This window comes from Podarcis raffonei, chromosome 17, assembly GCF_027172205.1.
Source record: "Podarcis raffonei isolate rPodRaf1 chromosome 17, rPodRaf1.pri, whole genome shotgun sequence".
Lineage (NCBI taxonomy): Eukaryota > Metazoa > Chordata > Lepidosauria > Squamata > Lacertidae > Podarcis > Podarcis raffonei.
The window spans coordinates 17,931,795-17,953,838 of record NC_070618.1 but is presented as its reverse complement, the minus strand read 5'-3'; the positions used below and the strand labels follow the sequence as shown (position 1 = coordinate 17,953,838).

At 40.1% G+C, this 22,044-nt stretch overlaps 1 protein-coding gene across 4 annotated transcripts in view; it reads right to left on the bottom strand.

Annotated features, from left to right (window-relative positions):
- The window catches only part of ZDHHC21 (zinc finger DHHC-type palmitoyltransferase 21), a 41,979-nt gene that overhangs the window by 8,873 nt on the left and 11,062 nt on the right, over positions 1-22,044 (bottom strand). For 3 of the 4 annotated variants that reach the window (XM_053370639.1, XM_053370643.1, XM_053370641.1), the window contains 3 exons: positions 18,726-18,837; positions 17,640-17,778; positions 9,962-10,078 (listed from right to left, as the gene is read on the bottom strand). In XM_053370639.1, coding sequence (XP_053226614.1) covers positions 9,962-10,078; positions 17,640-17,778; positions 18,726-18,837 — 368 coding nt within the window. Of the gene's footprint in view, positions 1-9,686; positions 9,846-9,961; positions 10,079-17,639; positions 17,779-18,725; positions 18,838-22,044 lie in introns of those variants that run through there. The other variant, XM_053370642.1, reaches the window with a different exon arrangement.

The following is a 22,044-nucleotide window of genomic DNA, read 5'->3' as shown; positions in this document are numbered from 1 at the left end:
AACGGAGGTGTATCGGGTTCTGTTTTTAGAATTTTCTGGACTTTTGAAAAATAATATGCACATTGAACCAAATGTATTCTAGAATATATTTCTAGAATTTCTAGCTCAATTTACAAGTCCCAATTACCACTGCATGACAAGGAGAGTACGGACGAGTCCTTTGTTTCCTCCCTCCATCGTAACATAAGTTTAAGGGGGGGGGAGCCCAAACCCCGATATGTATTTGAATCTGTAGCTTCTACAGTGGTACCTCAGGTTAAGTACTTAATTCGTTCCGGAGGTCCGTTCTTAACCTGAAACTGTTCTTAACCTGAAGCACCACTTTAGCTAATGGGGCCTCCTGCTGCCGCCGCTCCGCCGGAGCCCGATTTCTGTTCTCATCCTGAAGCAAAGTTCTTAACCTGAAGCACTATTTCTGGGTTTCTGTAACCTGAAGCGTATGTAACCTGAAGCATATGTAACCCGAGGTACCACTGTATTGGATTGAAAAGCTAAAACAAAACAAAAACCTGCCACCCCATAAGATACATTCTTACAAAGAGCTGTTTAAGAGGATCGCTTCTCTCCATATGAATCTACGCAGACCCGGAGATCAGCCTTTCTTCATGTGCCTCCTCTGCGTGATGTCTGGGTGGTGGCAACAGAAGAATGGGCCTTCTCTGTAGTGGCTCCCCGTCTGTGAAATGCTCTTCCCAGGGTAGTTCACCTGGCACCTTCATTATACACCTTTAGATGCCAGGCAAAAACGTTCCTCTTTAACCAGGCCTTTGACTGATCCAATTTACATCCTATGCCCTTTTAAAATGTGTTGTGGAAGGGGGGATTGTTGAGTTGTCTTTGTTTTTATTATATATTTTGTGTTTTCTTTATATTGTGATTTTATGTTGCAAACCACTGAGATCTGCAGGTTTGGATGGTATACAAATTTAATAAATAATAACAACAGGAGCCAAAGTTATTCTTTTGGTGGCTGTTTTTTAGAGCTACAGCTTCTTTATAGTTATAGCCATTTACCTAGGTGTAGGTCCCACTGAAGGGTCACGGGTGGCTCTGTGGGTTAAACCACAGAGCCTAGGACTTGCCGGTCAGAAGGTCGGCGGTTCGAATCCCCGCGACGGGGTGAGCTCCCGTTGCTCAGTCCCTGCTCCTGCCAACCTAGCAGTTCGAAAGCACATCAAAGTGCAAGTAGATAAATAGGGACCGCTCTGGCGGGAAGGTAAACAGTGTTTCTGTGCGCTACTCTGGTTCACCAGAAGCGGCTTAGTCATGTGACCACATGACCCGGAAGCTGTACGCCAGCTCCCTCGGCCAATAAAGCGAGATGAGCGCCGCAGCCCCAAAGTCGGCCACGACTGGACCTAATGGTCAGGAGTCCCTTTACCTTTATCTTTTAGGTCCCACTGGACTTCAGTGAGGCTTACTTCTGAGTAGACATGCATGGTTAATCTCATATCAAGAATGGCAGTGTTGTGTCTGAAAATTGTTTGCTTTGCACACCAATAGATGCAAATGCATGTTCCCAGTTGAAGCTTGGGCCCTTCTCATGAGTAAAGCTGCATCTAACATTAAAAGCAACAGGGAATCCCTCATTCATAAAAGAGTTCCACAAAAGCACTGTAGCACAGACTAGATAGACAACATAGGGCATCAAGATTTTAGTAATAAATGTACAATACGTGCCTTTCATGATGTCTGGAATCACTAAGATTTCTTAGATATCCAGCTATTTGAAGCCAAGCATTATTTTCATGCAAAGCAAAAAATTAGTAGGTTTACATCAGTTTCCCACTTTGGAACAAATATGTCTCAATTCCATTTCAAGGCTACATTGTGATTCCAGTTGACAATTTAATTTATAAAATCATTTAGCCCTCACAATGTCCATTCAGTTCAATTGGAAATTTAAACAGCTGAAAGTCACACAGTGCCTCTGAGATGGTACAACACACAAGTCAAATAAATAAATTGTTAAAATTTGTGTGTTTTTTAATTTACCCACTTTGCTGGAAAAGTCGTGTAAAAGAATGTTAATACATAAATGATTAAATTAAATTATCAAATGATAAATTATTGCTTATTGAGTAGTATATATGCCTGTAAATAAATAATCAACTAATTCAAAAGAGCTAAACGAGAGTAGGCTGAGAAAGCTAATAGGGTAAAAAAAAAAAGGCCTTATAATTCCACGATGAAGAAAAATATAGGGCAAATCTGACACAAACCATACATGACTTAATTATTTTATATTTCAGTAGATGTAGACGTAGACCATTATTGTCTTAGAAGAATGCTGACATCCTACACTGATCCTGATTGTTGCTCTACTAAAACTTAATTATAAGGATTAATACTGCCTTTGATTACATTTCTAGCATGTTTGAAAAAACAAGTAAAGCCCTAATTATTAAACTAATCAAAACAGTATTTAATAGATTATCAGATTGAGCATATGATTAAAATATTTTGCTTAATTATAATAAGATGCTTTTCATCTCCATAAATAAGTATTTTACAATATGGCTGTTCCAGGCTCTGGTCTGATGTTCTTATATGAAAATGTTTGGTATCTATTACAGACCAAGAAATCAACACTGTATGTAACAGGGATCAGAATATTATTTCCAATTACAGATGTCACTTGTTTTATGTTAAATAGTTGTTCTTCACAATCTTTCCTTTAAAGAAATTTTACTGAGCCAAACATGATACAATTTTTAATATTCTAAGGACAATTTTTGTATTCGTAATTTATATTTTGCCTGGTGCCTTTGTTTCATATCTTCAGGTGCCGGGCAAAAACATTCCTCTTTTCCCAGGCCTTTGACTAATTAAACATACAGTGGGAGAGGTATTACTTTTGTTTGTAACTGTGGTATGTATTTTTGAGTTTTTATATTGCACACGGCCTTGTGATTTAATAAATAGCAACAATTATGATAATAATCAATTAGGCATCTAGCAAGAGAGATTTTTAGGATAAGGCTACTTAAGCAGAAGTTTTGAAACCACACCTTCCAGCAATACTATATGTGCAACTTGTTTTATGATTGTAGCTGGAGTAGAATTTCCCAGTTGCCCTAAAAGTAAACACTACAATCCACACCAAGCTCCTCTGTGTGGAGGTAGTCCTGCTGATTACAATGAAAGCACCAAGTCATTGTTCACCGCTGTCATTCACTGAAATGGGAGTGGGCAATGAGAGAAATACCGCAAAGAACAAAAATGTAAATGGTTCGACATTTGGTACACAGGACAGAATCCTTTGCAAATTTGAAGGGGACTCAAGTTGTGCAAGAGCAGTTTAGTAAATGCTCCATGTATATTAGCATAGATAGATAGAAAGATAGATAGATGATAGATAGATAGATAGATAGATAGATAGATAGATAGATAGATGATAGATAGATAGATAGATAGATAGATGATAGATAGATAGATAGATAGATGATGGATAGATGATAGATATAGATAAATAGATGATAGATAGATAGAGAGAGAGATAGATAGATAGAGAGAGAGATTTAGAAATATATAGCTAAAATTTTAAGCATGTACAGGGCCGTCTTACCCATAGGCGCTAGGGGTGCAGGGCACCCAGGGCGCCAGGCTCTCAGGGATGCCAGTCTGAGAGTCCGGGGCCCAAGAGTTGAGTCCAGGGAAGAGCCCGCCCATCGGTCAGAGCGCCGTGGCGGGCTCTTCTGCTGCGAGCGGCTCTGCGCCGTGAGTTCGGGGGCAACTGAGCCAGCGAGACACTGATGCAGCCAGCTGGCTCCACCCTCCTGCATGCCTGGGACTGGGCAACCGGGGGGGGGCACAGGGCGGATCTCTGCACCCCAGTGCAGCATTTATTTAAGACAGTCCTGAGCATGTATAATTTTAACAAAGTTTATTTAACCCCTTTCCATCAGTTTAGATCATTAAACGAAGCACATTTCCGTGACAAAATTGGAAGGCCAAGGTAAATTTGTCCATACCGAAGGCTAAGTGCCTCTGAAAAAAGGACATAAAATTCCAGTCACAATCTGCTCTTTTCTTTCCAGAGCAGACCTCAAAATCAACTCACTGTGTCCAGAGTTGGGTGCATGCTGGTGGTAGAGATTGTCAATGCTCTGCTGAGTAAGTTAATAAAAATATAGCAAACTGATTCAAAAGTGTTCTTTTCTGCCCAAAGGCAACTTTTCTGTTAGCTTTTCGCTATCTGTCATACCCTTTGGTATCACTGATCTACATTCACTCCTTGATTTCCCCCCGTTACACACTATCACAGACCTTGTGGTGGCTGTTAGTGGACTCAGTGTCTATTATTCAAGTCTGAATCAAGGTGTGTGTTTATGTGTGCATGCACACCAATTGTGGAGAAGGGTGGGTCTACTGACCTGTAACAGAGCTGGCTTCCTGAAACATCAGTACCCAAAAAGTGTGAACTCAGGAAATGTCCAATACATGCATATATACATCCCAGTCTATTACTAGCCCTGCCAACATGCAGGAGATATTCCAGGACACATTAGGGACAATTTCCTTATATATCAAATTTATGGACTGCTCTTTCACTTTATATTTTTATAATGTTGTTTGTACCACCTCCAGTTCCGGTTCTCTATTTCAAGTGTAATATCCCATTCCTTTCCTCACATAGGTCTTGTGAAATCTTTAGGGCCTGTCACTGATTCCTAGACCCAGCTATAAATGCTGAAAGCCAGACCCCTAGTTATCCCAGCATAATCCAGGATTTCTTTTTCAAACTGTGTTAATTGTCTGGTAGCAACCTACTTTATTGCTGGCTTTGATGTAAATTAATGTACTTGAGCCCAGAACAACCAAGTAGAAGAAACTATGTCCTATATTCTTTTCAATGCATCAACAGTGAGCAATCTACTACGCTTGCAGAAATCCCAAAGTCTATAAAGACCTTTGGAGCATCAAGTGAAGCCTATAAATATATTTGGAGCACAGAAGTAAACTCTCCAGATTTAGCAGGGCGATAGGCTATAGAAATGGGATGTGGGTGGCGCTGTGGTCTAAACCACAGAGCCTAGGGCTAGCCGGTCAGAAGGTCGGCAGTGTCAGGGGTCCCTTTACCTTTATGCTATAGAAATTAAAGGTGACAGAGTGAGAGTAAGTATTCTAGTCCATGTTTTCCAACCTTTGAAAATGGTCAGTATTAAATGTTTTGCTATCCAATCCAAGGACTTGAGTCTGTGTTTCCAAAAGGGACACACATATGACCTTCCTTGGTACCTAAGTCAGTAGAGCATGGTTCATGGATTCAAGCCCCACTGCAAGAGTTGGACTAGAAGACCCTTGTTGTCCCTTCCTACTCTGCAATTCTATGATTCTTTATGTGGAGCCCTCCTTAGAAGAATAGACTCCAGTTGAACCCCAAACCTAGAGTCACCCTTCTCCATGAAAGCGACCATGTGTTTGATTTCATTAGCCATATGGTAGCTTTCCAAATAGTGTTCTTCACATACCCCTCCAGAGAAAAGCATATGTAACAAAGAATGTTGAATTCTGGAGGGGTTGCTACAATATGTAAATATTTATTTTCTTTTGTTAATGTTGCGGTTGCTGTTTGGGCACCCCAATTGCGTCACATGGTTTTGATGGTTAAAGGTAAAGGGACCCCTGATCATTAGGTCCAGTCGTCACCGACTCTGGGGTTGTGGCGCTCATCTCGCTTTATTGGCTGAGGGAGCTGACGTACAGCTTCCAGGTCATGTGGCCAGCATGACTAAGCTGCTTCTGGCGAACCAGAGCAGTGCACGGAAATGCCGTTTACCTTCCTGCTGGAGCGGTACCTATTTAACTACTTGCACTTTGACGTGCTTTCGAACTGCTAGGTTGGCAGAAGCAGGGACCGAGCAACGGGAGCTCACCCTGTAGCGGGGATTCGCACCGCCGACCTTCTGATCGGCAAGTCCTAGGCTCTGTGGTTTAACCCACAGCGCCTAACCTATCAAATATATAGTGGCTTTGCTTCTTCCACACAGCCACATCCCTACCTATGGTTTTCCAAAAATTTAAATAAGTTATATACAGTATATTATTTAAATGTATGGCAATCTGTATCTGTGGGTAACAGACACTGGAGCAGCAAACTGGAATATGCAACATGTAGGAGAATTACATTCAGATAATGTATCATGTTTTATTTCAGCCTGAGCATTTGAAAAAGAACCCTACAAAATTGATTAACCAATTTTGCTTTAAGGCAAGTGTAAATTAACAATGCAAAATTAAAAAAGGAGATGATATATAGCACTGTGTCAAATACAAGCAATAGTGTACAAAAATAACCAATACACAATATAAACACGAGCCCTCTACATCCACTAATTGTTATTATTTTCCTTCTCAAGCCATTATAAACAAAGTGAACTTTTCTATCTTCCCACGCAACTGTTCAGTATTTATGTTCCAATGGTGCCATCACATTATCATATACAGTTAAAACAATTAATTAACAAGGAGCCCCGGCAGCATTAATCAAATTACTAATGTCAGTGCACAATCAGTTGAGGGTATAGCAAAATACCTATTAAACAAAACTATGAGAATGTATTTGGAATTTTTTTTTTAGCAGATGGAGAAATGAAAATTACATTGTAAACAGTACAAAAAGCAAAATATGTCACCTGCATAATGACATATTTATGTTTGTGTCTTTCACTGAATAATATGTCGGGGTGTGAGCTAAATTTATTTATAAAAATCCTTTAACTCTATTAATCATTTGCAAGAGCATATGGAAAAATGAAAATGCATCCTGTTTAGAATTTTAAATAAAAAACAATCAAAGGTAATCCTTAAAATTAGGCTTCAGATTAGTCTCTTCAAAGGATGCAGTTCAACTGAAACATCTGGTAGTGTTATGTTGAGAGACAGACCTTTTTTAACTTTGGAAATGAGATTAGTAGATCAGTTATTTGTAAGTGTCCAAGTAATTTCTAATTATTTTATCTGGGTCACAGATAATCCGCTTTTACTGGCCTCCCACAATGACATCAGAGGATCACTGCTTAAGTGATTATCCTGTTACCTTCCAGCAGCCACTGGGAAGCTGGATTTTCCATTTGTACACACGGAGAAATGGCAAAATGCTCCAAACAAATGGTGTGTCCAAATCAAGACCCAGAGTTTGGTAAGAAAACATTCTGTTTGCAAACCACTGGCAAATCAAACAGTAAGAGCATTACCCTAAATTCCAGCCACCTGAAAGAAAAAGGTTATCTTGCACAACTCACATTCTGTGATTGCATAATATAGTACATGTTTACCATTCTAAATTATCACTCACTTAATTCAAGTTACTAGAAGGTGTGTCAGTAATGAATGACATGATGGATGCATGTACATATTCATACAAAACAATAATTCAACACAGATGAATGATGGTAACATATATTGATGAGCTTAGAACAAGAACTGAAAGTTAGCATACTAGGAAATTATTTCAGCAGCCATAAATGCCAAAAATCAGAAGCAAATGTACTCCATTTGAAAGTTTCTCACTGACCCACCTGCATGAGGTTTGCCAGATACAGATCAAGGGATCTAACCAAACCAACAAAACAAGCATGAAAATAAAATAAAGGGAACAATAAAGCAGCCATTGGGTCTTGGGAATGCATCAAAATTCCCATATGCACTTTGGTTGATATTAGTTTCCAAAATCTTTTCAGGACATGGATAATAGGAGTATGGATTTGGAGTTTTCCTAAGACATACTCCTATTATGTTTAAATATCATTTTTTTATATGTTAAATCAAGTATTTCCATTTTTTCAACGAAATACTGAGTCTTCGTGTCACCTTTGACACCTATGTGTAATTCTTTCAGTACCATTCTATTCCAAAATCTCTCTGTGTGAAATCTAAGACAAATAAGTCTATTTCCTGTTGTCCTACCAGGGCACTAGTCCAGCTCCTCAAAATAGGAGGCTTGTCATGCTAAGCCAAACCATGGCTTGGTGCAAAGCAAACAAGTCGGCTAGTTGTTCTAAGGCAAACCATGGCTTACTGCAAAGGGTACTCCGGAGGAGATTGCAGTCACTTTTGCTCCTCCCAAATCTTTCTGCTGCTGCACTGTGCTAAGCTGTGACTTTGCTTAGCACGTTGTCCAAATGCAAGCTTGTGGTTTATCTCTCTATCCAGGCTTACCACAAGCTGTATACAAGTTTGTCCTCTGGTTTACACAGCTCAAGAGAGCTAAAACCATGAGCCTGTTGTTCAGAAGACACACTAAGCCAGGCATAGGCAAACTTGGCCCTCTAGATGTTTTGGGACTACAACTCCCATCATCCCTAGCTAACAGGACCAGTGGTCAGTGATGATGGGAGATGTAGTCCCAAAACATCTGGAGGGCCGAGTTTGCCTATGTCTGCACTAAGCCAAGTCACTGGCCGAGCTTAGCAGCAGAAAGACAAGGATGGAGAAAAGTGGTTTAGATCTCCTCTCCTGGAACACATGTTGGCTTGGTGTGACATGAGGATCAGGCCATTTCCCCACTTGGATCATTGCAATATATATATTACTACTTTTCCCAGCTTTAATTTTTGTTCGAAAAGGAATGTTGGTTTAACTCCTGTGTCACAACAGTTATGGCATCTCCTCACAATAAGGTTTTCTTCCACTGATTCTAGACTTTGCTACTCTTTATCTCCCTGTTCTCACCTTAAACTATTCATTGCAGTCATGCTCCTTTCTAGTTCCATTCCTCGGCACTTTCCATCAGTCTTCCCTTTCCCAGGATGTTCTCCCATCCCCTGTTCTCTGCAGTGGCTCCCCATCTGTGGTATGCTCTCCCCAGTGAAATTTACCTGGTGCCTTCATTACACACCTTTAGGCGCCAGGCAAAAATGTTTCTTTTAAACCAGGCCTTTGGTTGGTCTGATTTACATCCTATGCCCTTTTAAGATGTTTTTTTTGGGGGGGGCAGCTATTGGGTTGTTGTTTTTATTTTTATTATATATTTTGTGGTTTTATAGCTTGATTTTATTCCGTAAACTGCCTTGAAATCTCTGGGTATAAGGCGGTATATAAATTTGAGAAATAAGAATATTTTAAAATTTAGGCCCCAGTTATTTTTTCTTCTACCTTTTTTTTTAAGAGCAGCTTTCCCATTTCTTACACAAACATTAAAAATCACACAATTACCATTTTTATTTTACTTCCACGACTATTTGAGGGAGAACTGATAGGACAGTTAAATGAGATGAAGGGAGATCCCAGCTTAAATTTGTTGACTTCCATTTTAGCGGCAGATGCACACACATCTGTTTACTATTGGATTCTAATGCATTATTGCATGTTGTTTTATTTGGTATAGATTGTTTATTTTAAAGTTATTGTGACTTTTCATCTAGGATCTGATTGTTACTATGAATGTTTGATATTTAATTATTGTGCGTGCGTGTGTGTGTGTGTGTGTGTGTGTGTGTGTGTGTTGGAAGCCGCCCAGAGTGGCTGGGGCAACCTAGCCAGATAGGGAGGGTATAAATAAAATAAAATAAAACAAAACAAAATAATAAAACAAAACAAAACAAAAATGCCAATTTTATATACCAGGCTTGTGTCACTGCAGAAGGGCATAAGCCATTTCTCTTCATACCATTTTCCTGGCTGAAACTGCCCACTCTCCCCACACTATAATTTCCCCCAACTCCCCATTGCTACAATTCTGATCCAAATCAGCTCCATCATCCCACTCTGTGGCTGCATTTGCCATATGGAAAAAAGAAAAAGAAAAACCCAGTTGTAAATCTCCAATAATCTTGTCTGGTTGTGTTTTGAGTGTACCTCAAGTTCTTATATTTGTTGATATTTTGCATTATAGATTGTGCCTGGTAAAGAATTACATGTTTTTATTCAATATACAGCTTAGCATACTTTTAAGCACTTACACAACAACATGCACAGGGGGGAAATGTTATTCTGAAGGAAAGAATAAAATACTTACATTGAATATACCAGTCAATTGAGTATAAAAGAGTCCCGTAATTCCAATCAGCATTATTAAACCCATGAAGGTAGATATTCTTATCAGGGCAAGTTCATGTCTAAATACAAATATATCCTGTAAATAAAGAAAAATAGAAACAATTTTTAGCTGTCTTTTGCATATAAGAAAGGATCTCCAAAACATGAAAAGGAAAGAAAAAAGACAATTAGAAATACAAGGAAATACAATTAAAGTGAAATTATACTTTTTTTGTTGGGTATTGTTTTGCTCAGCATCAGACTTTCTAAATATATACAAACCAATGAAGGATAACAATGTTTGGCCTCTTAATGCAAGAGGAAGTCTTTGAATTGGCACCCAATCTCAAATCTGAAACAACAGATCTCATATTCGTTCCACAAAATTTACAGCCTATCAAACGATTAGCAAGTTAGAAATGGATGGGTTAAAAAAAAGGGTTCTGTCCTCTTCAGGTTCAAATTGTTCTTCTATTTCAATTTTCTCTTTCTTCCAACAAAGCCCTTCTAGAGCCACATTTGCCAGTCAGGTACTACTGGTGTGGAAAGGAAATGATAGCTTTACAAAGCCCAGTATACACAGCTGTGCAAGCAAAGGTCATGTCAATATGTAGGGCATTATCACCTGGGAGTATTTCTCACTCTTTGAATGAGCTAGGTGTACTAAACTATATATACTAAACATGCACTTTTAAAAGGGTCCATGCAGACAGACTCATGCTTTTTGTACTTATGGAATAATGGAGAACTGTGTTTATAAGACTGCAGAGAACAGACTGTCCCTCACATCAACAGCATAAATCTCCACTAGCTTGTGGACCAGTGATGGAAAACAAATTTCCTAAGAAAACTACTGTGGCTACAAGCTGCAGTTAAAATCAGGCACTGGAAGAGGCACTTATAGAATCATAGAGTTGTAGGGTTGGAAGGTAAAGGTAAAGGACCCCTGGATTGTTAAGTACAGTCAAAGGTGACTATGGGGTTGCAGCGCTCATCTCGCTTTCAGGCCAAGGGAGCAGGTGTTTGTCCACAGGCAGCTTTCCGAGTCATGTGGCCAGCATGACCAAACCGCTTCAATGGCACACCATGACAGAAGCCAGAACACACAGAAATGCTGTTTACCTTCCCACTGCAGGGGTACCTATTTATCTACTTGCACTGGCATGCTTTCGAACTGCTTGGTTCGCAGGAGCTGGGACAGAGCAAGGGTTAGCTCACCCTGTTGTGGGGATTCAAACCGCCAACCTTCTGGCTAGCAAGCCTAAGAGGCTCAGTGGTTTAGACCACAGAGCCACCCCAAGGTCCAACCCCCTGCAATGCAAGAATCTCAGCTAAAGCATCCATGGCAGATGGCCATCCAACCTCTGCTTAGAAACCTCCAAGGAAGGGGAGTCCACCACCTCCCGACGGAGACCATTCCACTGTCGAACATCTCTTCTCAAGCTACAGAATGTCAGTTAAGTACAACCTGCTCTACACTTCCAGATTCTATATTCCCAATTCATTCTCAATGAATGACTCACCCCCCTGACGCCTACAGAGAATGAGCAAAAATTTATGCACACCATACAGCTGTGTGTTTAAAGGGAATCTAGGTAGCAAATAGCAGAAGAAAAGTTTTGGATGAACAGTATTCCACAAAGAGAAATTGGAGCAAGCCAAAAGTGGCACATCACTGAGAGCTTAAGGGCAAGATCAGTCATATATACCAGGCTACCTTGACTACTCTTCATCTGCCACAGCAAAGTACAGTGGTACCTCGGTTTACAGATGCTTCAGGTTACAGACTCTGCTAACCCAGAACTAGTACCTCGGGTTAAGAACTTTGCTTCAGGATAAGAACAGAAATTGCGTGGCTGTGGTGCGGCGGCAGTGGGAAGCCCCATTAGCTAAAGTGGTGCTTCAGGTTAAGAACAGTTTCAGGTTAAGAATGGACCTCCAGAACGAATTATGTTCTTAACCCGAGGTATCACTGTACAAGTCAATGAGAATACATTTGCCCAGGCTGAATACAGGGAGTGACCGATTTGCACTGGTCTGATTGACGAGTGATCACATGCATGCTTGGCACTGCCAACTCGGAAGTGGCCCCCAAATGGGGCAGGGTTATGCACGTTCCACCAATGCACACAGGGGTCAGGAATGGAACCCCCACCCAAAATGGTCGCTGTCTGGACTGCAAAGCTAAGACCACAGTCTTAACACCCTGTCACATTGACACACTGTCAGAAGTACTAATGAAGGCACACCTCCTGGCCTTTGACATCTGAGGTGTGTATTTTCAGGACTCAGCCTATTCCTGTGACTTTACTGTTTCTGAATTTTAAATTGTTGCAACTAAACCTGGGACCTACTGGTGAAGGTAGGCTGGTAATACTACTGCTACTGCTGCTACTACTACTATTCTGCGAACCGCCCTGAGACCCCTGGGTATAGGGCGGTGTATGAATTCAATAAATAATAAATACCACTACCACCACTACTACTATGAGTAAGAATAATGCACTCCTACTCAACCACTTGCTCCTGCCAGAGGAAGACTTTGCAAGTTTCAGCAGCGCCCGTTCCAAGGCCAAAATTCTGTACTCCCCTGCCTCTTGCCCTCTGATCAATCTACTACATCATAGTTGTGACATCATAGAACTGGTCCCTCTGCCCTAAATCCACCTCTGCTCCTGCTCTCTTGCAGCACAAGATTCATAAACCCCCAAGCCACACCTTAGCTCCCATGCATTGTCAAAACAGGAGGCACACTCTTCATACCATTTAGATTTTTAAGCATTGGCTATATCATATTATAAATTGTTGCACTTGCGTTTCTATTAGTACTATATAGCTCTGGGATGATGCCACCCCCCCCCCCAGTCTGAGTACTTTTAAGCAGACAAGTGGATTATAAATAAATGTTATCTAGATTCCTCAGTACATCCTAACCCAAAAGGATTGCAATATGAATCATTAATTTATTAGATATTTAACAAGAAGAAACATGCCCTAATTTCTAGATACAATCACAAGGGAGTATAAGCACTCATGTATCTTCCCTAACATATGGCTGTACATATTCCAAGATATGTTTGCTCATGTGAACATGCAAAAAAGGGTGGTGGTGGAATCACCTACATTCAAACCAAGGAATAATTCAAAAACATATATCACATCCTCAAAATATAATACAAGAAGCTGACCACAGTCATGGGCTCTCAACTGTTACCACTTGAAATCCCAGATTGGACACTTCCCTTTGAAGGGTGCTTAAAAACAAAAACACTCATGTGCACACCCGTGATGTTTTCACATGATCTAGTTGATTGGTCTAAATGGATTTGGAAAAGGAGTAAACCTGGTGTGGACTATGGCTTCCACCAGCCCTGACAAGTAGCATATGGAGATCCATGAAATTTTCTGAAGTTAGAAAGGGTTCCTCGTATTTGTAAAGGTTAGGATTAGAGATTGCCTTCCTCAAACCAAATCAACGTATTTTCCTCCCATATAGTCAGGATGACCACACTGCTTGTCTTAACCTACAAACCAGACGCTGTGGTTTACAACCAGATCTGGTCAGTTTCTCAGCAAGTCAGATTCAAACCAGGGGTCAGGAAGTTGCCTTGTTCGGCTAACCAGTGCTAGCATGGGTCCCTGATCTGCACTAAACTCTCCTGAAGCTCTCCTCCTGGCTGCGTGAGCCCAAGGATTTCAGAGGTTCTTTCCTGCTCATCCATGCAGTGCTGCTGGTGCCAAATCAAAGCCATCTCCCGCTGAACGGATGGATCTACACCAAAAAATATTTGGGAAAGAGTGCAGGCGCAACTTGCTTTTCTGCACAGTTAAAAGTTGCTTCAACTGGCCAGCATCAGGGCACAACCCAAGTTACAATGTAGAGGATCCAAAGCAGCAGATCCTGCTTTGAACAAGACCTTGGAAATCTTCTGCCAGAGCTAAATGAGACAGTGGTCTGACTCCACTTGGCATATTATCATTCCAGCAGATGTAACAAGACACAAAATGTACAGAGATGAAGACCCATGCTAGCCACTCTTACTGTAAGCTGGTCAAGTACATGATGTTGTTTTCATACTTTCTGGAAAGCACAACACTCCCTGGGAAAAGTTATACCTGTCAGATACGAAATAAGCAATCCTTTCTGACAGTGGCCAGGACACAAAAACCAACAGTCCCTTAATAGATTTGTGCAGTTTCTTTTTAGCTCTTGCAGTAACACTGCTCCTCCTACTGGAGGAAAATGTACATTATCTGCAGCCTACTAAACGAATGAGAGAATACATATTATACTTTTAAGGACTTCAATTTTTAAATACTTAAGTTTTTATCCTGCAAAAAAAAACCCAGAAGGTTCCTGTGGATCATACAAATAACAATCTCTTTCATTAAATTAAATCTTATTCAGTAGCTTACAAAGATAACAAAAGTCTTAAGGAACTGAAATGCCCTATGGCTATCAGTTGGAGAAGATTTAAGTGCCGTTTCACAAATTGCAATACAGGTAAATGCTAGTTTCATTCAGGTTTGTTTGTTTTTAATGAGAAGGCGGCAGATAAGTCATTAACAGTGTGATCCTACAACTTGGAGTAAGTATGTGGATCTGTGACAACCTTTGTACCTCTGCATCTTCCTGTCATCATTAGCATTACGGAGAAGCTAAACATTCACAAGAAGCAGTTGCGGCAGTGCAGTTGCTTTGGATCAAATTCTTAGAAAATGTACAAGACACAAAAAACATCTATTCAATGCAGTGGACATATTCTACTGCAAAACGTTGACCGTACTAAGCTATTGTCTTAAATTGTATGTAATTTTTATAGGACAATTACCGTATTTTTTGCACCATAACACTCACTTTTTTCCTCCTAGAAAGTAAGGGGAAATGTCTGTGCGTGTTATGGAGTGAATGCCTGGGGGTGGCGGGGGGGATCTGCTGCAGTTGTGAGCAGAGGATCCATGGTTCCCCTTCCTTCCCTCCTCCGTGGTTACAAAGCATGGATCCACATGGATCCTCAGGATTTTTGCATTGGGCTACTCCAAACTCACTGTCAGATCACATGTCTGTGGCCACAGCATGAACCACAAAAATCATATATCACTATTTCGTTTAGAATATTTTTTTTCTTGTTTTCCTCCTCTAAAAACTATGTGCGTGTTATGGTCTGGTGCGTGTTATAGAGCGAAAAATACGGTAAATGGATTTTGTTTGCTGTTTGTGTCCCTTAGTGTCAAACAGCAGAATGAGCGATTGGGTGGCACACATTTATGGGGGATACTCAGCTACACAGTCAGAAATGAGCCAAATAGTACACTTATCATTTCTGAAGCTGCAGATCTGGCTGAATTCCCATATATTTTCCACTCAGCTACCAATTCTGCAGATTTTTTTTTTTTTATATTGCGGCTATCAAATCATCTGAACCAAATCATTTGCAATATGCAAACAACACTGAATGCCAAAGGCGTGATTTTTTTTTGAAGCAAGAGGCTCTCAAAACATCCAAATCTATAATTTCGGACCTATAATCAGTTTAATAAGTTGAGATATCAACAAGAGTTTTGCCCACATATGCAGACCCTCTGTTTCTCCCTTTGTACGATCAATGATTAAACCAATAAATATGTAATAAACCATAGTTTCCCAAGACTCTGAGCTGCAAAAGTGTGGCCACCAGATTTGGAAACAGTCAGGATCTTAAACCATGGTTTTAAGTTGGTTTAAAATCCTGGTTTGCCCAAAAGCTGATAGCTATGATAATACACCACATTAATCACCTGAGGCCCTTATCTGTGTTCCCATCTCTAAAAGATGACATTTCTCCCTTGATCATTTTCCTTATACATAAAAAATTGTTTGCAAAAGCTGATATATTCCATTCTTTAATATTGCACCTCTCTATCGATTTTGTACGCAATGCCTACACTGTGCTCCTTATCTGTGAGGTCCTTTATGACAAAGCCCAAGGTCCTGTAAAAATACAAGTCTGCAGGGCCAGATTTAGGTTTGATGAGGCCCTAAGCTACTGAAGGTAATGGGGCCCTTTATATGTCCAGCTGTCCTTTGTCAACAACAAATTGTCCCTGTTTTCTGTGTTGAATATATGCTATATGGTAATTTATGGACCTAATGGGTATCTAAAGCCATTTGCATATAACAAAATATGTATTTTATCAAAGTAATTGTTGAACTGAAATACAATTAAGAAGAAGTATATTAAAACAGAGGGACGCGGGTGGCGCTGTGGGTAAAACCTCAGTGCCTAGGACTTGCCGATCGCATGGTCAGCGGTTCGAATCCCCGTGGCGGGGTGAGCTCCCGTCGTTCGGTCCCAGCTCCTGCCCACCTAGCAGTTTGAAAGCACCCTTAAGTGCAAGTAGATAAATAGGTACCGCTTTATAGCGGGAAGGTAAACGGCGTTTCCGTGTGCTGCTCTGGTGCCGGTTCGCCAGCTGCAGCTTCGTCACGCTGGCCACGTGACCCGGAAGTGTCTTCGGACTGCGCTGGCTCCCGGCCTCTAGAGTGAGATGAGCACACAACCCTAGAGTCTGTCAAGACTGGCACGTACGGGCAGGGGTACCTTTACCTTTATATTAAAACAGTGTTGCTGTATGAAGGTTTTATTTTATTTGTTTTTAATTTTATTTGTTTTTTATCTTATATTTTAGAAATGTACATCCAGGGGTTTTTTCCCTTTAATTTTTTTGGGGGCCCACAAGAGAGTAGGGCTCTAAGCTATAGCTTGTTTAACTTAAACGTAAATCCAGTCCTGCATGTTTGACTTCTAGACCAATTTTTATCTGGGGAATATAACAACCCCAAAGATTGTACATTCCTGGGAGAATATACGTTCATGGTTCTTCATGTATATGACATCCTACATCAGGGTGGTTCAACATTTGGCTCTTAATACTTGATATGCCTCTGAGCAAGTACATGTCTCCTGAAGAGGCCCTAATTCAGTAGGACACTATGATCATTGCACATGTGAAAGATGGTGTTAACACTCAGATTCTGCCAACCCCCCCCCCAACAGACTTGATCTGTGTAAACACCCAGGTTGCCACATCTGGAGAGCTTGACCATTGGTATGCCCTGATGTTATGTTACCTAGGTGTTTAAAGGTGCTCAAGTATGTCTCCAAGCTGGTATGGAAAAGAATAATGTGTATCATTGGTGTACATGTAACCATCCTATTTCCTGAAAACATGTGATAGTTGGCCCAACACTAATGTCCTGAGTGGCACCAGAAATGCATAATATAAATAACCATATATAAATAAGCAAAACTGTTATGTTTAAATGCAGTTTAGAATTGTCAGGTGTTAGAATCAATGTCAAGGGTCCAGGTTGCTTTATTTTCTCCCTATAGATTCGCTATAGATTCCTTTAAAAGACTTTGCATTTTGCAGCAACTTTCTGGTTTTGTAAGAGCTATTGTCGGGTGTTTGGCTCCCTCCTTATTTTCCTAGTTGCTAGATCGATGGAAACAAATCCATACATTTACATATGTCAAACCAAATTCACAACTCTACCCTAGAATGCTAGAACAGGTAAAACACACACACACACCCTTATCATACAGTTAACTATGAATAATAAACTGTGATTATGTTAACATTTATCCACATCTTGCAAGCATAATTTTTTTTCTTACCCAATTAACTTCTTTTAGTGGTTCAAAGTAATAACAGTGGCAGAAATCAAGTAGCAGCGTGTAAGAACTGAGAAGTTCTGTGTAGAAGCACAGCTGCAAAAACAGCCAGTGATTATCTTCACCAACGCAGTTATTAATCCTGCAGAAAACAAGTGTAAACACACACAATGGAGCATTAGTCGCTTTCTAAATTTTAACAATGAAATAAGCCTTTCAAGCCAAACCAATGACCTACCAGTTGGGGACAGGGCAGAAGGGAAAATGTTCACCACTTATCTCTTTGTACTTTCATTCCTCATCTACCTCTGTCCACAGTCTTCAGCTGTACGGTTCTATTAGTCATCTTGGCTTTTTATACGCAAAGGCAATTTGGCTTTTGGTAAATAGGGGAATTTGAGGAAGACACATTCTTCCACTCTTTATCTAACATTCTTAGTATAAAAGTAGGGGGTGAAGATTCTGTACTAAATTTTGCTTTGCTTTTGTAACTAGAATCACCACATAGGACAGGTTCAAATCAAATCTTTGGCTATCACAGCCTAAGACTTCCTTCAACCCTGTCTAATGATTTTCTAAAATCATTTCTAATTCTGCATTTTGTTACTATAATTATTGCTTTAGATCCAAATCCTAAATAAACTCATACTTAATGCCTTTTGCAGTAATTTATATAATTCTCCTCACAAAACTTCTTGTAACCCTACAAGCGATGTCAGTTCCAACTCTACAATTCTATGACTCTATGAAATGGGAAGCCATGGTTAACTGGAAACATCTGGGTTTCGTTGCTGGTTTAACGTAAATGGAGAAGAGAAAAGGTTGAGCACATGAGCAAATGCTTATATGGATCTTGGCACGGTATTTTGAAACAAAATTATATTCTAGTATTAATAATCCATTTCCAAAGCTTAATTTTGAAAACCAACATTTACACCTTGAATCCTAAAGTCACTTTTTTGGGGGGGACCTGATGTTTATGGTGATATCATTACTGTGAAATACACAACTATTGGGAAACAATGTCAAACAATGATTACATTAGCAGTCAGTGTGCCTATTTAGGATATGGTGAGGCAATAAACTTACCACGGGCAATGATGGTCCATTTTCCTAACACAGTGTCCACATCGACTGCAATGGTGGGAACGCTTTGGTCTCATCATATTACATTTATTACATAATTCCCAAAAGTCTCTTTCTAAAGAAAGAAAATGCAGAGTCGGTTACTACAAACTCTCCCCTTCCCCAGAATTGCCATTATGTTTTTGCTTCTTTAAGACCCATAAAGCCTTACTGTAGTTGATGTTTTTACAGGAAAAGAAAGGAACGTATAAAAATGTCCCTCGTTTGCATCCCGATAAGCCAAAACACACCAGGTGTTTTAGAAGACCACTGTGATGGCTACAAAAGAGAAAAAGTACAACCCCCCCTTTAATTTAATCAAAGCATATACAAGCTTTCAGTTTCACAGAACTCTTCATCATGCAAAATGGAAAGCTCACAGAATTTTAGGTAATGCGGTCTATAGATTTTACAAACATCAGAAGATGTCTTATACTGAGTCAGACCAATGGCCCATCAAGCAATCTGTTGTGTCCAAAACAATATTTTGTGGTGGGTGCTTGTTTGAGAGGTGCCTATGACAGTTTCTCTGGTTTGTGAAAAGGATAATGACACCTGCCATGATCAAACTACCTGCCTTCATTAAACTAGTGAAGTGACTACAATGAAAATAGCCTCTAAATGGTACTCTTGGTGTACATTAGGTCACTAGAACAGAATTGCAAACTGTTAAGTCCCATTTATTTCAAATTAACTAAGGTGCACCTAACACTCTCTAAATAGCACCGTATTTTTTGCTCTATAGGACACACTTTTCCCCCTCCCAAAATTAAGGGGAAATGTTTGTGCATCCTATGGAGCAAATGCAGGCTCCTTGGCTTCAGCGATAGCAACGCGAAGCCTCCGAAGCACAGAGGGAGCGCTCCCTCCGCGCTCCTTGGGTTCACGTTGCTTTCGCTAAAGCCACCTGAAGCCTCCAGAGCGCAGTGGGAGGTCCCGCTGCACTCCGGAAGCTTCAGGTTCCTTTTGCTGAAGCCAGGAAAGCAAGACTCTCCTGGCTTCAGCAGAGTGGGAGAGCTGCGCAGCGCTCCTTCAGCCAAGCGGGAGGAGAAATGAAAGGGGGAGAATATTTTTTTCTTGTTCTCCCCCTCTAAAACGAGGTGTGTCCTATGGTCGGGTGTGTCCTATAGAGCGAAAAATACGGTATATGTACAGCTATTTTACAATTAATTTGGCTTCTGATAATGCATTTAGTTTTGGAAAGGTGCATTTGCAGTGAAACGGATTTTCATCCAAAGGCTTCCCCCTCTGGAAGGAGACAACCCACAAGCTTGATTATTTGCTTTAAGTGAAGAGGAGACATAATTAGATTTTCATATTTGAGGATGACAAAAGGAAAGGTGACCCCTGAAATGGAAATGGAATTAGGCAAGGTGACATTTGCATGGTCGTATGCTTCTCACTAATACACAGGTCATATATAGAATTGTTTTATAGGGTTTTTCAACCATTTCTTATTGAATTTGCTTATACGGAAACATTTATATATTTATTTATTTATGTAGGCTCAATTTTAAGTCGGAGAGCTGCCATGTTTCTCATCTCGTTGAAAAATGACATCATTTGCACATTGGCAGTATGGAAACCCAATATTCAAGATCATTAAACTAGTAATAATGCCAGATGGGAAACTGATTTTCAATCTGTTCCCATAAAGCCAATGTCACAAAGGTGTTACTCTTTAATAAGAGAGTTACCATTAACAGAAGGCAAGTTTTCCAATGTGATTTAAAACAGGCAACAAATGAATCTGACCATACCAGTTTGTGCAATAATACAGAAACAAAGATAAAATTATCTCTGAAATGGTACAAAACAGTCTAAATTAACAGATACAAAATAACAAAATAATCAAAGCTCCTTTAGTTTTATTTTGCAACAAAGTTTGTGGAGTCGGTTGGGTTTCGTTGGAGGGGATTGTTGCTCTTGCTGTTTGTTTGTTTTTTGTATCTTTATTATAGATCCCATGATTTATGTAGCAATTGTTCAGTTTGGTTGTGTATTTTTAATGTCTTGTATACCATTTAGGACCACTTTTGTTAGGTTGTAGTTATGCTCCCCCCACCCCAAGTTGTAAGCTGCCTTGAGCATGGTTCGAACTGTGGAAAAGTGGCATACAAGTAAAATGATGTATGTAGGTATGTACCTAAAGATTTTAATTCAGCAAAATCCAAAGGAATGTGCATACCAGAAAGAAGAAGTCATGAAGTACATTATGTTTTATCAGAAAGCAAATCTGATAGATTTAAATATGTCGGCGCAAAGTTACTTGGAACCATTTCTAGTGGTACTGATGCAAGACCAGTGACTTCAAAATCATTTCTTTGCTTCTGCTAAACCCCTAAAAGAAATATATACAGTGGTACCTCGGGTTAAGTACTTAATTCGTTCCGGAGGTCCGTTCTTAACCTGAAATTGGTCTTAACCTGAAGCACCACTTTAGCTAATGGGGCCTCCTGCTGCCACCGTGCCACCAGAGCACGATTTCTGTACTCATCTTGAAGCAAAGTTCTTAACCTGAAGCACTATTTCTGGGTTAGCGGAGTTTGTAACCTGAAGCATATGTAACCCGAGGTACCACTGTAGTAGCTTACTGACTAATACACTTTGCTCCTGGCTACAGCAATTCTAGCAATTATATAATTGTATCCCAGTTTTAGAATCTGTTTCCTTCTGATAGGGCCTACACTGAACACCCACCTATCTCGCCTTTCTGTCTGTCTTGCATTATTGTTGCTTTCAGCCTGTGACTATTCCCCCACCCCAGAGCCTTTGCCCTTCCTATCCTTCCCCCCAACCCAATGAACAGACACACAGTTTGCTGCTTAATTAGTCATCTTCCAATCAGCTCAAGCCACCCATTTTAACTCTACACATGGGCAATGCATGGCCCCTACCCCTAGGTAGGAACAGGGGTTTTTTTCAGCTGGAACTCAGTTTTGGCACCTCTCAGGTGGGTGCCATTGCCATTCTAAGACACTAAGAGAAGTGTTTTATGCTGAGTTATGAACTTCTTTTTCTAGAAAAATAGCACTGGGTAGAAGTAACATATATCTATGACTACAATAACACTTCCTGGTGTTGTCGCTATAACTTAGTAGTTTAAAAACACACAGGACAATTCTATTTTTGAATTTTCATTCAATTAAGACCAAACGCCCCCCAAAATGACAGTTCTAATGCCCTTCATTCCTTTACATATCTTATCAAAGCACACATTTCTATCTCCCTGATAAAGATCCAGGTTGTTTAGTGTGCTGCAATTTTTAAAATTTATCTTTTG